At 43.1% G+C, this 17,927-nt stretch overlaps 1 protein-coding gene across 2 annotated transcripts in view; it reads left to right on the forward strand.

Moving 5' to 3' along the window:
* Positions 1-17,670, forward strand: part of LOC111720139 (zinc finger protein 345-like) — a 74,485-nt gene extending 56,815 nt beyond the window's left edge. The window contains exons 1-3 of one of the 2 annotated variants that reach the window (XM_031963997.1): positions 5,185-7,136; positions 8,166-8,261; positions 12,616-17,670. In XM_031963997.1, the coding sequence (XP_031819857.1) occupies positions 7,103-7,136; positions 8,166-8,261; positions 12,616-14,540 (2,055 nt within the window). In that variant the 5' untranslated portion in view covers positions 5,185-7,102 and the 3' untranslated portion in view covers positions 14,541-17,670. Of the gene's footprint in view, positions 1-5,184; positions 7,137-8,165; positions 8,262-12,615 lie in introns of those variants that run through there. The other variant, XM_031963995.1, reaches the window with a different exon arrangement.
* Positions 17,671-17,927: the final 257 nt, after the last annotated feature.

Consider the following 17,927-nt stretch of genomic DNA (forward strand, 5'->3'; position numbering starts at 1 on the left):
CCTTAAATTTCATTGTAAAGCCTCAGTCATCAAAACCATCTGGAATTGGTTTTAAAAACCGGAGAGATGTAAATGGAAAAGACCAGACAAAGGAGATTCAGTGTTTGATAAGAAAACATTTCCTCGGTAAAACTCCAGATTTGATCAAATCTGGGAAAGCAGCAAAGCAGTTCCAAAGTAGGCTTAGACCAGCACCTTTTAGATAGCTTTAACTTTAACTTTCAAATGGATTTGCAACCATTATATTAAAGATCATACTATAGTAAAAGAGAAACTGATATTAAATGTACATAAAAACAAAACAAAATATGCATGCTATATTAAAAGTACACTACAAGAAACTGATATTAAATGTACATAAGATACATAAAAATAAAATATACATAAGTATACAAGAGAAACTGATATTAAATATATATAAAATACATAAAAATAAAGTATACATACTATATTAAAAGTACAGAAGAGAAACTGATATTAAATATATATAAAATACATAAAAATAAAGTATAATCATATTAAAAAGTACAGAAGAGAAACTGGATATTAAATATATATAAATACATAAAATAAAGTAACGATTTAAAAAAAAGCAGAAGAGAAAACTGATATTAAAATATATAAAATACAAAAAATAAAGTAAACGAAAAAAAGTACAAAGAGAAACTGATATTAAATATATATAAAATAAAAAAATAAAGATACGTACCACATTAAAAGATAAAGAGAAACTGATATTAAACCCTTCCCAAGGGGAAGATGTGATTTTAACCAAAGGAGAAGAGGGCAAAAAAAAGATAACAGGCGTTGTGATTACTTGAAACTGAAAAACCTTGGAACAGAAACATCCAGATAATCTAAGAGAAGAAGGAAGTGATCAAATGGGGAAAACAACTTTGAAACAAAGTTTTTCTTGAAAAGGGTTTTTGTATCCGATAAAAACAAAGAATCTTGTGTGTGTGTGTTTGTTCACTTCATTATTTTAGGTTTTTGTCCCCAGTCTTTCCCTGTGCCCTCCAGGAAGGTAACACTGGCTGAGGGAGCCGGCCCTGCCCCAAGGCTCCCCCTCCCCGCCCACCTCCCTATTCCCAGATAAGGCTGGGAGGAGGGGACCCGGAGGCCCCTTCCGGGACCTCTGGGGGGGGCCCCCTCCGCCCCCAGCAGCAGCCTTTCCCCTGGCCAGGCTTCCTGCCATCCCCTGTGCCCCCGGACGGGCCCCTGCCTCTGCCCCCTCCTCCGCCACTAGGGGGCCCGGGTTTGGAGGCTGGACCTCCCAGGATTGAGTGGCTTAATGGGGCAGCCGAGCCCCCGCCCTTGGGTTGTGGAAGGGGGCAGGGAGCCTGCACGTCCGCTGTCAGTGCTTGGCTGCCGGGTCCTTGGGCAAGACGGCCCCTGGTGGGGCCGGGGGGCAAGCAAGCCGAGGGGGAGAGCACCCGGTGGCCCTGCGGGGCCCCCCACGGGGGAGCGGCCGAGCAGAGCCAATGGGAGGTTCGCAGGGGGGAAGGGGCCGCCGGCTGGTGGGGCCAGGGGAGGCACCTGGGGGTTGTCTGGGGAGGCAGGGGGCGCCCTTGGGAGGGAGCAGGAGCCGGGAGAAGGGCCGGGCCATTCTGCTGAGAAGGAGGGTCCAGTCCCAGAGCTGGGGAAGGGAAGGAGGGGGAAGGGGGAGGGATCGGGAGGCGGGCCCCAGCTGGAACTGAGCCCCGGGGTGGAGGGCCTGGGGAGGGCAGAGGGGGGGTTCCAGTGGCCCAGCCATTTACGGATGGGGGAGGGCTGGGAGCAGAGGAATGGGTGCTTTCCGGGCCCGGGGGATTGGAAGAGGGGCCCTGGGGGGAGGGCTGGGAGGGGGGCCCCACCCCCAGGGTCGGGTGAGCAGGAATGTGGGACCCCAACCCTCCCGCCTTCCTCCCCGGCGCTTTGCCCCCCTGTGCAGAGTTTGCACTTGAGATCCTGGCCTTTCCCCTGGAGAGACCTTCCCGGAAGTCAGCCCCCACCCCCTTCTTGGAGCGGGAGCCTCCCGGAGGGCTTTTCCACGGCAGGGACCAAGGGCCCTGGCTCCAGTGCCCCTTTCCCACTGGGCCTCAGCTTCCCCCGCTGAGGGCCAGGTGCCCAATTGCTGGCCCTCCAGGCCGGCGCCCGGACCTGAAGGAGGGGAGGGGGAGGGGGTGCACTGGGCCCAGCCTGCTCTCATCCTGCCCCCGGGCCCTCTGTGGGGACAGTCCAGGTTGGAGAGGGCCCCCTTCAGACTAAGTTCATTTCCCACCCCCTTTGCCCCCCTCGGGAGGTCTCTGGGGGCAGGGCCATTGTCCCTTCTCTGAACCTCCCAGCCTTAATTCCAGGAGGTCCAGCCTTGAAGAGAGGGCAAAGACAGAGTCTTTCCTCCCCTGCCATCCTTTTACTCCCCAGCCCGGCTGGCAGAGGACCCAAGCCCGGAACCGAGAATGGCCCCCAAGCAGGAGACGCTCGTCCCAGGTGAGTGCGGTCCTCCCGGAGCTGGGCAGCCTCAGCCCAGGGGCGTCCAGGAGAGCCTGGGAGTTCCCTCCTGTCAGAGGGGGAGTGCCTGGTTCTGGCTGTTTCCGCAAAGAATCCTCTTGCCAGTTCTCAGAGGAAGTCAGTAAGCAGGGAGAATGTGGTTCTGTCCAGGCCTGTGCCAGTCTGTTGGGGAGGCAAGGACGGGCGGGGAGTCGGTGCTGGCTCTCAAGGAGATCCCAGTCTGAGGGAGGTGGGAGCAGCCGTGCCACACTAGCTCTCCGGCGGTGGGAGCCCGAGGCTCTCCCAGAGGGAGGCCCTTCAGGGACCAGGAAAAGCTGGCTTCAGGAGCTGAGGTGGAGGGAGCCGGGAGACCCAGGGAGGAGCTGAGAGGAGCCGGGGCAAAGGCAGGGAGAGGGAGGGGCGGGCGTCTTAAGGCCCAGCCCCAGTGTCTGTGCCAGGAGGAGGAGGGAGTAAGTTAAAAAGAACAGAAAGGGGCTTCTGCTTCCCTGCCCTGAGCCACTTAAGTAGGATCCCATTGGATCCGCTGCCAGAATTGTCTGGTCCCGGAGAGGGACAGCATCAGGCGCCCAGGTTCCGCCAGACGGGGACGAGGCAGTTTTTATCCACTACGGTCTGAGCGGCATGATTAAGGGCCTTTAGTTTCAGAGCACATGTGTATTCACTTATGTATCTCTGTATACATGTGTATTCTTTCTTCCTGAGTCCTTGGGCCAGAAGGAGGCGCTGACTTTGGGGAACGTGGTAGAAGCTTTCTGCAAAAAAGCATGAAAATAAAAAAGGGACCTTTTGTTTCCTGGGAATAAAGCTGAGCCATGGCGAGGTGCCCACTCCCAGAGGCCTCCAGCGCAGCTTCACCGACCCAAGGAAAGACTCTTCCTCTCAATGGCCTGATTAGCATTTGTTAAGGGCGGCTCCCTTGGCTTGGTTTGGGGATGGATGGGGAGAGCCGGGCGCAGTGGTGAGTTCTGTTACCTTTCCTGAGCCTCTGAATTTTCACTTTGGTCATTTGGGGCTGGAGAAGTTTGCCAGGAAACATTTAGTTCCTGCCTAAGGGCATCAGGCTTTAAGAACTAGAATTAGAGAAAAATAGAGTCGGTTTGGTTTCCCAGAACCCCCTATGGTGGTCTATGAGGTGGGAGCTCTTTGTTATTTCACAGTTGAGGAAAGTGAGGTAGATGGTGATTGGTTTTGTCCAGGGTCACACGGCTAGCAAGTGTGAGGCCATATTTGAATGTGGATCGTCCTGATTCCAGGTTTCTGTTCCTGAGTTGTGAGATTCCCCGCCCCAAGGGATGGGTTTGGGGAGGATGGGAAAATCGCCTTTCCACAAGAAAAAGGGCTGAAGTTTTTAGAATGTCTAGAAGGACCAAAGGACTTCCAGGAAGCTGCATGGGGATGTTAAAATACACTTAAAACCTCTGCCTTTGTTTCCTTCTCTGTAAGAACCGTGATGATAATAGAAACATACCTAAAAACTGTTTTTGAGGATAAATAATCACTACTCACAGGCCTGCTAGGTACCAGACACTGCACTAACCCCCGGAGTTGGGGGAGCAAAAGACAGTCCCTATGCTCAAGGAGCTTACGCTCTAATGGGGTGAAGGGCATGTAAACAAATGTGTGCAAAGTAATGACTGGGCAGGGTAAATAAACAATTAACTGAAGGAAAACAGGAGAATTAAGGAGGACTGAAAGGCTTCCCGGGAAGGTGGGACCTCCAGGAGGCAGAAATGAGGAGGGAGAGCGTTCCAGCCACGTTGGGAATAGAGAAAGGCTCTGGAGCCCGAGGAGGCCAGGCTCACTGGATCCAAGAGACCCAGTGGTGGGAGGAAAGGCAGAAGAAGGCTGAAAAAGCGGGTCACATGTAGCTGATGAGAGGCTGGATGGAGGAAGCCTTTGTGCCCAAGCCTGGAGCCATCGGAGTTTGTGGAGCTGGGGAGTAACGGGGAGGGCCAGCAGTCGGGCTCTTCCCTCTGTTGGCCAAATGGGGGGTGCCTTGGAGTGAGGAGTTTCCTGAAGCAGACTGACCCCCCAGCCATTATAAGAGTCCAGGGTGAAGCCATGGGGGCCCGCACCAAGCCAGCTGCAGTGTCAGCCCAGAAGGGGAGGAACTGGGGAAATTGTGTAAAAGTAACCTGGCCATTGTTGGATAAGGGGGAGACATAGGAGTCAAGGCCGACCCCTGGGCCGAGAGTTTGGGGTACTGGGAGGATGTGTTGTCCAGATGGGCAGGGTGACTTTAGGGGGAAAGATGATGAGTTCTATTTTACAGTTTAAGCTATCTATTAGCTGTTCTTTCAAGGTGTCTGAAAGGGAGGAGAGGTGGCTCAGTTTCAAGCCTCAATTTTCAAAGCAAAAGAAGAGACAAGATGCTTAGATGAGAGTGTTTGGGCATCAAGGATCATTAAGCATTTAAGCACCTACTATGTGCCAGGCATTTTCCTAACCCCTGGGAATTCAGATACAGAAAATGACAGTTTTCTTCAGGAGCTTACCCTGTAAATGAGGAAGCCAGCCCAGAACAGAAAGCTGAAAAGGGGAGATTGGGGAATGGGAGCTCCTGAGTTGAGGTGGAGAATTGGGTCATAAGTCCCAAAGTGCTCTCCTCAGAGAATTAGAACGTGGAGGTGAGTGAGGGAGGGAGGGCGGTGAGGGAGGGAGCCAAGGCTGAAGAGATCTTACAGGATGAGTAAGAAAAGTCGGGGAGAGGTGAGCTGAACTCTTTATGGCCTCATCATCCTGGGGTGAAGAATGGATGTGGGAGGTAGAGAAAAGGAGTTTGGGAGTGACTTCTTTTGGGAGTAATTTAGAGAATCAGAGAGCGATTTTCAGTCAGCAAAAGGTGATTGCCTATACTAAGAATAATATTCTGCAGTGAAGGATCATGATTCATGACACCTTAAGTAAAGGAAAGGCTTGTAAAAAAGTGGAGAAAAAAACCCGATCAATTCTCTGATTGTTCAGAAATTCAGCAATAGTGATAAAGGAAGTTAAGGATTAAATATGGCACATAATAAGTGCTTAAATGTAGCCTGGGGAGCCGAAGTGTCACAGGGGATAGAGCACCTGCTCTGGTGTCAGGAGGCCCTGAGTCTGGTCTCAGTTAGTAGCTGTGTGACCCTAGCCAAGGCACTTCATAAGCTGGCTTCCTTCAATTTCTCATATAAAATGAGCTGGAAAAGGAAGAATGGCAAGAAAATGCCAAGAAAATCCCATGTGTGATCACAGAGTCAGATGCAACTGAACAACATAAATCAGATAATTTGAAATAAATCTAAATGAGTAAAAATTGAAAAGAGAATTTTACCCACATGATAGAGAATAGTAAAAATAAAACTAAGCAATAGAGTTATTGACTAAGGGGGCAAGGAGCAAGAGCTAGGAATCCAGAATTTTATCTACATTATAGAGAACAGTAAAAATAGAACCAAGTAATAGAGTTATTGACTAAAGGGGTGAGGGGTGAGGTTATGAGTTTGAGGGACTCCAAAATAATCGAATCTCTGAAAAAGTGAATTGTATCATTCTACTAGAAATGGAAGAGAACAAAATGGAAGAGCATCAAACACCCAAGTGCAGTGGCCAAACACGTGTTCTACATGTAATAGATTGAAAAGATGGATGACTCCTCCCAAGTATCCAAGCATTTGCAAATGTGGCCCCCTCTTATCTTTCAGTTAATTCTATTAATTCTTTCTCTTGATGTCCAATGTTCTAGAGGTCTAGGGATTTTTTTTTAAGAGAATTTATTGCTCATAAATATCCTGTCCCTAGCATAGTCCCTCATTTCTATGTACTAAATATGTTACTATAAATAACTAAATGTTTAAAAATTAAGGATTAGGTGCCATTAACAAATGAAAGCTTCTGTCAAGCAAAGACAGAAGCTGTTTTGCCTTTGACATATCATACCTAGTATCACTTCAAGCCCTCAATAAAATAACAGATCGGTCTTCTTCACTTGGCTGGAAATTGTTCCATACTATCTAGTTCAGCCCAGATTATGAGTGCTATGTCTTAAGAATTCTCTTCAGAGTTTCATCTAGTTGCGACTGTTTCAGCCTTTTAGGCAGTTAGCTCAATAATTGCTTTTTCTTTGCTCTCTCTTTAATGATCAAGGATTACAGTTTCTCCCCAGCTTGCCAGTTTCTTACAGATTCTTCTTCGAATTTTCTTTCATTTAAGACACTTTCAATGGGGAAGGCACCTTCTCTCTTTTTCCTCCAAAACTGGAGTTCACTGATAGGGCACAGACCTCCTCCATGATTTCATGGGGAGAAACACTCCATAGTAAGACATTTCTTCAATTTTTATTACCCCAAAGGGATTTTCATTTCAAATATTAAATGCTTTTTTCAGCATTTCATTGGGCGCTCAGTGACTCTGGTTTCAAATGTTGTTTCTGACACATAAAGCTTATAAGAGTTTTGGACAAATCCCTTCTGTTCTTCAGTTTCCTCCTGTAAGTTGATGCATTTTGAAGTCTCAGCTCTAAATCTTGTGACGTTTGATGGTTTAGGACTTGGTGACATTTAAGGATGTGGCTGTGGACTTCACCCAGGAAGAATGGTGCCTCTTGGACCATTCTCAGAAAGAGCTGTACAAGGAGGTTATGCTGGAGAATGTCCAGAACCTGCTGTTCCTGGGTAAGGACCGTTTGCTTTGGTAATTCCGAATTTGCCATCCAAGGAATGTCTTTTCTCTCTCTTCCATATGTTGAGTTTGAGCCTTGATCAATTACTCCAAAGGCAAAAGTGCTGATTTCTCCCCTGGATCCTCCTGCTGTCTGTTTTCCCCTGCAGGGTCTTTAAATTATGTGATGGGAAGCTGGTACTTTTCCCTTGATGCTCCTGGAATTATCTCTTTCCTATTTTACATAGTTCTGGGTCAAAACTCTAACCTTCGTGAAAGATTCTCGGTCTTGTCATTGATCTCAAACATTATCTAGTTCAACCTCTAACCGGATGTGAATTTTGTCCACAAAATCTCCAAAAACTGCTCACGCAGCTTTTTCTTGAAGACGGGCAGTGAAGGGAGTTCTAGCTGCCAAGGGGGGTTTATTTAGACTTTGAAAAGTTATTGTTATTGAGCCTAAATTGATGGCTCCTTGCTCCTAATTCTTCTGGGCCTAGCAAGTTTATCCTTATTCTTCGTTATTCCTTCCAATTCCAGGCCAGCTGGTGGGAGAGGAAGGGAAGGGTCTAAGCTTTTATCATATACTTGCCTGTCTATGTGTCAGGCACTGTGCTAAGTCATTTATAAATATCTTCTCTTTTTGATCATTGCAATGTCTAGTTTGCTACTGTCATTGTCTTTGGTTTACAGTTGAGGAAACTGAGGCACATATAAATGAAATAATTTTAGTCCAGAAGCCCCTTTTACCAGGTGGCTGAGACTGGATTTGGAATCAAACTTTCTTGACTTTTACCACTTGCTACCAGCTGTGTCTAATTTCTAAATAGAGTTGAACAAAACCAGAATTTTCTGATTCCCAAATAGCTGCAAGAACCGGTTGAGTGCCTATGCAAAGCCCAACAATCAATACCATGGAAACCATCCTGGAAGAGTCCTGGGAACTGTCCTGTTGTCCTTGCTTACGTGGCCTTTTGCCCTGAAAAGGACTAAATTACAAATTTCTCTCCATCCTCATCCTCTCTCATATTCCCCATGCCTAGGGCTTCCAGGTGCCAGAGAAGATTTGATCTCCTATTTCCAGGAAGGGGGAACACCATGGATTCTGGGGGGGAAAGGCCCAAGGAACTTTTGTCCAGGTGAGTGAGAAGAAAGTAGTTGTGTGAGGGCTGTCATCATGGTGCACTTCTGTGTTACAGTGAAGTCAGGGCTAGCTTTGGAGACAGGGAGACCTGACCTGAAATTCCTTTTTTAGATACAGGGGTAAGTCACTGAACCTCTGAGCCTCAGTTTCCCCATTTGTAAAATGAAGTGGTTGCACTCGATGGCATTTCAGTTCCCTTCCACTGAGAAGTCTATGATCCTATAAGAAATCACTATTTGGAACTTTGGGGTTGTTGAAATCATCCCCAAAAGGCTTGGGCTTTTCCTAGATTTTCTAAAAGTCAACAAGCATTTATTAATAAGCCAAACTTATGCTAAGCACTAATGACACAGAAAGGCAGGGACAAGCCCTGCTCTCAGGGATTTCACTCCATAACATGCAAATGGCTATGGACGGACCCACCGCATCCAGGAGAAATTGGAGCTAATTAGCAGAGGAAAGGCACTAAGGAGAATGGGAGAAGACTTACTGTCAAATGAGGGGTTTTAGGTGAAGCTTCAGGGAAGCTAGAATGACAGGATGGGTAGCCAGAGCAAACATGGAATCGGGAGATGGAGCAAAGGGGAGGTCTGAAACTAGAATGACAGGATGGGAAGCCAGAGCAAACATGGAATCGGGAGATGGAGCAAAAGGGAGGTCTGTCCCACTGGTTAGTGCACATGTGGAGGGGGAGACTGGGGAGGTGGGAGCAGGGCAGCTGGGTTAGGAGCCTGGACAATGAGAGAGTGGTACCCTGAGAGTAACTGGAAAGAGAATAAGAAAATTGGAAGGTGAAGGGAGAGATAATGAGTTTAGCTTTGGACTTTGTAAGAGGAGAGCCGGAAGAGAATATTCTTAGCAAAACCTAGAGAGAAGAGAGCCAGTGATCAATCTTAGAAAAAAAGAAAAGACAAAAATGGATGAAGAAATGAGGAGATTATTGGTAACTTTGCAGAGAACAGTTTCAGTTGGACAATGGGGCGGGAAGCTAGGCTAGTACAGAGTTTTGAAGAGAGTCAGAGGAAAGGGGTTGGAAACACCACTTGTAGATGGCCTTCTCTGGCCAGTTAGCCATAAAGGGAAGGAAAAATAGAAGTCAGTAAATCATGAAGTTAAATGGACTGAGTGAAGCTTTTTTGAAGATCAAGAAGACATGATTTTATTTATGTCAGGAGGAAAGGAACCAATAAATGAGAGAAAAAATAGGGGATGACACAGGAGTTAAAAAGCGGGAATAGACTGGGATTGTTACTCATGTAAAAGGTATTTGCCATGGCTATGGCAATGGAGGAAAAGAAGGTGTCTGATTTAGGGGAGATGAAAGAGCTCTTGATAAATGTCCACTTTTTTCTGCCACCCAGGAGGTAAGTGCTATTATGCTCCTTTTAGAGATAATAAGATGGAGGTAACAGGCAAACACTGGGACTTGTCCAATGGCACACAGTCTGGAGTTCTAGTCAGTCTTTCCTGACATAATTGCAGGCGTAATTCTCTGTCCATCGAGCCACCTCATGGTTTAAAATAACTTTGTACCAAAGAGGAAATTTCAGGGAGGGGCGGTGAAAGGGTAGGAAGCTTTTAGAACAGTGTTCCAGGCAGCCATCCCGAACTGAGACTGGGATGGATATAAGATAAGGGGGAGTGGAGATCTGGAGATCAGGCCATTTCACTGATTAATTACTAGTGTTGCCCCTTTTCCCTCCCCCACATGGTTTTTATTTCTAAGGATGGAGGCAGAGGCAAAGTGGAAAGCTCAGAGGAGCAAGGAGAAAATATAATGAATTCTCATAATAAATAAAATGTGAATGGGATGAAGTCATGGCTTAAAACAGAGAAAAGTAGCAAAATGCATTAGAAAGCAGAGACTCATTAGAGATTTCTAGTGTGTCAATGAATGGTCACAGGTATACAGAATGACAGAGTTGCTCATGTTTGTGCTCTTCCAATACAGAAGGCAGAGTCTTGGAAAACCATGATCACTAGGACTGCACGTTACAGACCATCTTGGAGCCATCATGGACCATTATAGACATATTCTGCAAATCGAGACTCACCTTGCCAATCATTGACACAAGGCCTCATAAAGCATAAAAGGGGAAGGATGGCCTTCTGTAATGTTTTAGAACTATGACCTCCAACTTACCCCACTGTGACTCCACAATAACCACTAAAGGGTTCAGAAAGAGGAAAGAGATTTTCCCAACTCAGAATTATAACTGCTTTTGGTTGTTGCAAAAATCTTGGGGCAGCTGGTGACTCGGACAGAATGCCAGGTCTGGAGTCAGAAGACTCATCTTCCTGAGTCCAGATCTGGCCTCAGACACTTACTGACTGTGTGATAAAAGGGAAGTCCCTTAATCTGATTTGCCTCAGTTTCCTCATCTGTAAAATGAGTTGGAGAAGAAACAACTCCGCTTCAGTATTTTTTGCCTTTGTGTCATTTCTGGCTACGTGTTTTATAGATATTTTCTTCTTTTCTCTGAGAAAACAGAGGCAGGTGGAGGTTGTAACTTGCTTAAGGGAGCAGTGCTACCAATTACCTGAGATAGAACTCGAATGCAAAGTTTTGTCATGGCAAGCCCAACTCCATATCCAGTGTGCTGCCAGTTGGCTTAGGATTGATAATCAGAATATAGTGGAAATGCTCCCTCACAGATGGTCAAGGTAGAAAACTGTAAGAAAGGTTTGTAATCTTTCTTGATGAGGGATTGAAATTCAGTTTTTGTTTTTAGTCCCCAAATGAGTAAAAAAAAAAAAAAATTGGTTAGTTGCTATAGAAAAGGTGTATTTTTCTATTGGCTAATGACAAGCAGTATATTAAATGGATAAAATAATCTTTGTAAGATAAAGATCTTTTCAGACTTCTTGCTACCATTGGCACACTGACTTTACTCTCTTGAAAAGTCTGACCTGGGTTGCCAACCGTTCCCTTGAAAGTCCTCTAATTTAGAAAAAGTGTAACATAAACAGAAAATAAGTTCAGTCAGAAAGCAGCCTTAATGTTGCAATGATTGGCATTGTGAGGTCTCTCTCTGTAGCACGTTGTGATGGTCCATGATGGTTCCAAGATGGTTGTAATGTGCAGTCTTAGTTTCCATGTTTTTCAGAGTCCGCCTTCTGTACTGGAAGAACACAGACATTGGCTTGATGTGGTCATTACAGCGTTGATGAGATGAGATTATAAGTTAACCTTAGAATGAGGCAACTGCTCTGGTACAGAAATGAGCACACTGTGACCGTTTGTTAGTAATCAAGTTGCACTTGTATGTGAAAACTTTCCAGTGGTTTGGAAACAATTTGATGTCAAGTTGAGAATGGAAAGAATTTGTAATCCTTAGTCAGAATTAGACAGAGTTGATGTTGCATGAATACCAAGACTGCTGGAAGCCTGAACATTTGGGGATCTGAAGATAAAGCTTTTGAAAAACATGCGGATAATAGCTATCCTGAAAAATTAATAGGCCAAAACCAAGTCTATTATGTCTGAGGAGAATAGAAAAAAATGGTTGCCGGTCATGTTGTGGTCCCAGACATGGAAACAACAAAAAAAATTAGATGTAAAGGATTTATTGGGGTAATTATTGTGCTTAATGGTTTAATAGATAACGAAATGAGATAAACATTTATTAAATGTACAACAAATGCAAAGTGTGTATTAGTCTCAATAGATTATAAGAAAAGTTGACTATAATTGAATATAATTACATCACAGTTAAAAAGAATAGATCTGTTTCTCAGCTTAGCATATAAAATTCACAAAGAATGACTGTGTAATAGTGCATAAGAAGTGATCACTACAAAAAAACCAGAAATATCGCCTGAGATTGACAAAAAGTAAAACTTTAGTTATAATGGGGAAAATCCATCTAGTGTTGTGGAAGGAGCTCATCTCATCAGTGAGTTCTAGTTACAGCTGCAGGGATTTGGCTCAGGTTACTCACTCATTCTCAGCTCATGGCCTGTGATATGAAGTTGGGATGTGCAAGTCATAATGCATCAGAGACTTTCCAGGGGAACTGGTTATTGCTGTAAGGAAGGAAAGGGATTTCCTCCTTCCTTTGTTTGAAAGATCCGGAGCTTGTCCCTCAGCCATCCTGAGCTTGTGAACTGAGTTGAAGAGTTTTATAAGGATTTTGTTCTCCCTTATTATAGGTCTGTTGTGAAGATCCAGAGTCATTGTACGTGAAGCTCTTTGTAAGCCATTTGAGAGCTAATGGCATTTTCAAATGATAGCTTGTGCTTATTTACCTTGTAAAACTTACGGTTTCCTTTCTTTTATCTGAGGCAAGAGGGTATAAGTATATTTGTGTGTGCTATATCTATCTATATTTGTTTGTTTGTTTCTTCAGATTCAGTGGCCAGCTTTGAAGTGAATGAGATTCCTGCAAACCTGAGCATTTCTGTTGGAGAATCTGGCCAGCAGAGATTGATGAGTATTGGTCCCTGTGACTTCAGTTTTATAGAAATCTCTGACTCTGATATCAAGATAGATAAAAATCCAAAGAATCCCTGTGAATTTGATGAAGTTGGAAAGAGTTTGACACAATATTCGGTCATAAGTCAATGTAAGACATTGACCCCAAGGAATGACTGTTTTCAGTATGGTATATATAGAGAATGCTTTACTGAACAGGTAGAGCTTATTCAGTCTCATGAGAATCTTCCTGAAATGCAAATCTATCAAGGTAGTCAATGGAAAAAGCCCTTCGGTTTGAATTCCGACCCAGCTAAACATCAGAAACGTTATACTGGCAAAAAGCTTCATGTAGGTAATGAAGGAAGAAAGACCTTCAACCAGAACCCTAAGATCATCAACCATCAGAAGAATCACATTCGAAAGAAATCTCATGACAGTAATGAGGAAGCCACAACAGCCTTCTCATCTCTTCCTTACCATCCTACTTTTCCTCCTGGAATGAAAACATTTGCTTGTAATCAGTGTGGGAAGAGCTTTTATTGGAACCCAGATCTTGTTAGACATCAGAAGATTCATACTGAAAAAAAGCCTTATAAATGTAATGAATGTGGGAAGAGCTTCAGCTACAAATCCCTCCTTATTAGCCATCAGAGAGTTCATACTGGGGAGAAACCTTATGTGTGTAATCAGTGTGGAAAGGCCTTCCACTACCGAGCACTCCTCATTGGCCATCTGAGAATTCACAGTGGAGAGAGACCCTATAAATGTATCCATTGTGGCAAAGCTTTCCAAAGCAGCTCTCGCCTTTCTTCCCATCAGAGAATCCACACTGGAGAGAAACCATATGAATGTAGTCAGTGTGGAAAGGCCTTCACCCAGAGCTCCCATCTCGGTGCCCATCAGAGAATCCACACCGGGGAGAAACCTTACGAATGTACTCAATGTAGAAAAGCTTTCCGATTCCGTTCTGGTCTTGCCTCCCATCAGAGAATCCACACTGGAGAGAAACCTTTTAAATGTAATCAGTGTGGAAAGGCTTTCCAAAGCAGCTCCCGTCTCGCTTCCCATCAGAGAATCCACACTGGAGAGAAGCCTTATGAATGTCATCAGTGTGGGAAGGCTTTCACCCAAAGTTCCCATCTTGGTACACATCAGAGAATCCACAGTGGAGAGAAACCTTATGAATGCAATCAGTGTGGAAAGGCTTTCAGGTTCCGTTCTGGTCTTGCTACACATCAGAGAATGCACACAGGAGAGAAACCTTATAAATGTAATCAGTGTGGAAAGGCTTTCCAGTGCAGCTCCAGTCTTGCTAAACATGTAAGAGTTCACACTGGAGAGAGACCATATAAATGTAATCAGTGTGGAAAGGCTTTCCGATGCAGTTCCAGTCTTGCTGCTCATCAGAGAATCCACACTATAGCAAAACCTTATGAATGTAATCAATGTGGAAAGGGTTTCAAAAAGAGTTCCAAACTTGATATCCATCAGAGAATCCACACTGGAGAGAAACCTTATGAATGCGATCAATGTGGAAAATCTTTTAAATACAGCTCCCATCTTGCTGCTCACCAGAGAATTCACACGGGAGAGAAACCTTTTGAATGTAGTCATTGTGGAAAGGCTTTCCAAAGCAGTTCCAGTCTGACTATACATCAGAGAATCCACACGGGCGAGAAACCTTATGAATGTAATCAGTGTGGAAAGGCTTTCCAATGTAACTCCAATCTTGCTGCGCATTTGAGAATCCACACTGGAGAGAAACCTTATAAATGTAATCAGTGTGGAAAAGCTTTCAGATATCGTTCTGGTCTTGCTGTCCATCAGAGAATCCACACTAGAGAGAAACCTTATTAATGTAATCATTCTAAAAAGACTTTTCCTTTGAGCTTCAGTCTTGCTTGTATTAGAGAGTACACACTGAAGAGAAATTTTAGGAATATAACCAGTGTTGTAAAGCCTTTGGGCAACTATCATCCCATATTTCCCATACGTGAATTTATAGTCGATAGAAATCTTTTCACTGTAATGAATGAGGAAAGGCACTGAAATGAAATCTAGAGTGTCTTCAAAAGCCTTCTGAGGAGAAGTGCTGTATGGACTCAGACCGGAGATCATCTCTTCCTTTACATCAGAGGATTCCTGATGGAGAGATGACTCGTGAATGTTGTCAAGGAAGCAAGCTTTTCTCTGGAAGACCAGAAGACTGCCGAATATTCACAGTGAAATGAAGGTGTCTAAAAACATTGATTGTGGAAAGGCGTTTCTTCTCTTAGAGTCGATATTTGACTGTACTTTGGGGGAAAAAATCATGTTAGAGATAAAATTTATATATCTAATTAATAAGAGAACATTTCTTGCTGCAGCACAGACTTTGTCAGACCTCCCAAAATAAGAGACCTCATTAAACATCCCAAATTTCATACTGTGAATAAAGTCCTATAAATGTAGTGAATTTTTCTCTGAAATCCTGATGATTGTCACTACTTCTCAATAGTTTGTGGCATTCATGTACTGTAGCTTTTTCAGCCATTTCCCAATTAATTGGACCTCACTATGTTTCCTGTTTGATGAGGACAAAAAGTCCTCATGTAAACACTTAGCTGACTGTTAGACATTTATTTCTATAATGTTTTCTTTAAGCTGCTTGGGGGCACAGTAGACATAGACCTGGGTCTGGAGCCTGTAGACCTGATTTCAGATTGGTTCTGACACTTACTAGTTGTGTGAATCTGGGCAAGTCCCTCAACCTGTTCTTCCCTGACTTTCCCCATTTGTAGAATGGCGATAAGAACATCTACCTCCTAAAGGTTGATGGGAAGATTGAATAAGATACTATTTGTAAAATGCTTTGCAAGATAAATTGCTATGGAAATGCTAGCTTTTTAATGATTATTAATACTTGGGTCACGTCTCATAGCAGTCAGTTAAACATGGACCATTTAGTCACTTCCTTTAATGCAAATTGACATTAATTTGTGAAATATAGCGCACTGAAAGGCATTAATTGTGATATATAGCACACTAGGCTTAGAATCAGATGCTCCCCGGCTCTATAACTCTGGGCAAGGAATGACCTCTCTGTGCCTTACTTTATTAGTCTCTAAAATGGGATTGGTCCCAGCTTCTATAGCCCCTTCCAACTCTAAAGATGTGGGTTCTCATCTCAAGTACAATGTCTTTCTCACAGCCTCTTTCCATATCTCAGGAGGAGGTGCAGGACCAAATTAGAAAGTGTACAAGAATGCAATAATCATCCAAATTATCCTTTCCTGCTTAGAAATAAAGATTTTGAGAAATTGATCAGGCGTGTAATATCCAAAAGAAGATGAATATAGTAACTTTGTTTGATTAAAGATCTTTACTATTGGGCTAGGACTCACTGACCCCTACAAAATGCTGGGAACCCTGCAAGTAGTTTGGCAGAAAATAGATGTGGATTTTCCGTAGAACAGAAGGAAAGCTAGAAGCAATGAGGACTGCTCCAAAAGTATGTTGAATTTTCAGATTACTCAATTGGCAAATCAAGCTATCCATATTAGAAATTTTAAATGTGGTCTTCCCCTCCCCTTCCCCCTGTTGGATGGCATAGAAAATGTTCATTTTATTTCATGTTTGTGAATTTTAAAATTAAAAAGGTCAAATATTGATAGTTTCCTTTTTGTTATTTTCACCAATTTTGAAGGCATGCTGAAATTATCTTAATGTGACCTCTTATCAGGGCTTTGGAGCATGTTTTCATTTGTCAGGACCTTGGCAAACTAACAGGCCTTTCAGCACTCATCTGTTGGCAATACTTCTGGGAACACATGGGGATAGTTCTTTAGATGTAAATGATTTGACATGGTTGTTTTTCACGTAATATTTGATACATTCTGTATGCTTCAGTTTCTCTTCTAATTTGATCTTCATTGATTTTATTCAAATGTTTTAATTTTATATAGTTAGAATTATCTGTTTCTTTAAAAAAAAAAAATGATCTCAGACCAAGTTGTAGCCACAGTTGTAAAAACTGTCCAAGTGTATTCCTTATGTTTTAATTTTTGTTTAATAGGTAAAAATTTCCTTTCCCCCTTTCACTCACATTAAATTGAGAAAAGAAAAAGACCCCAATACCATTTTGTATAATTAAGGATAATATTTCTGCATTGTCCATGTCCAAAAAAATCTTGCTCAGCTCTTTGTGTTTGTCATCTTGTATCTGGTGGTAGGGAGCACATTTCATTACTTATCCTCTGGAATTGTGATTTACCGTGATGTTAATCAGGATTCTTTAGTCAGAGTTTTTTTTCCTTAATATTTTTGTTATATAAATCACACTGGTTCTGTTCACTGTACTTTATTAGTTATCACAAATCTTCCCAAGTTCCAGTGAAACTATCCCCTTAATATTTTCTTAAAATAGTTATATTCCATCAAATTTATATACTTTTGCTTGCCTAGCTATTCAATTGATGAGAATCTTCTCAGTTTCTAATTCTCATCTCTGAAAAAAAAATAAACATTTTTGAGCCTCATTTAAATTGTGATTAAGATTAGTTCCTTCTTTAGTTTATCTTCTCATTCCCCCTTCCACCTTTTCCTTATGTTTCCAGCTTAATGAGACATATTTATGTACCCAGATCTTTGTCTTTCTGTGAATATGGGGGGGTCTTTCCTTTAATCAGTTTAGATGAGATATTCAAATGCCACTTGTTTCCTCCATGTGATCCTCCTTTTTGAATAGACTTTTACCCACACATCTCACTTTGGTGAGATAACTTCCTCCAACCTTCCTTTCCTCCCCTGTCTACTCTTCCTCTTCCCTTCTCACCTTTAAGATGATCAGACTTTAACAGACCTATTCCTTAAAGTACTCTTATCACTCCTGATGAAAAGTTTCAAAGGGGATAGGTATATCATCTCCCCATATTTATTCATGTTTAGACTTTAATGATTTTTGGTTTGTAGTTTCCTTGTTATGTTTTGTTTTTTTTTTTTTTTGGACTCTTGTCTTTGAACTTCAAAGTTTCTGTTGCCCTAGTCTTTTTATCAGGAACGGTTGGAAGCCTTCTCTATCATTAAAAGGGGACCTGTTCCATTTGTGGGGTTTATAGTTCTTTTTGGAGGATTATTTTTGGTTGTAAGCCAATATCCTTCTAGAGTGTTCCAAGTTCTCTGCTTCTTTCTAGTGATGGCTGCTAAATCATGTGAGATCCTGACAGTGACTCCTCAATATTTAAATTATTTCTCTTTTTGGATATG

This window comes from Sarcophilus harrisii, chromosome 3 (assembly GCF_902635505.1).
Source record: "Sarcophilus harrisii chromosome 3, mSarHar1.11, whole genome shotgun sequence".
Taxonomy (NCBI): domain Eukaryota; kingdom Metazoa; phylum Chordata; class Mammalia; order Dasyuromorphia; family Dasyuridae; genus Sarcophilus; species Sarcophilus harrisii.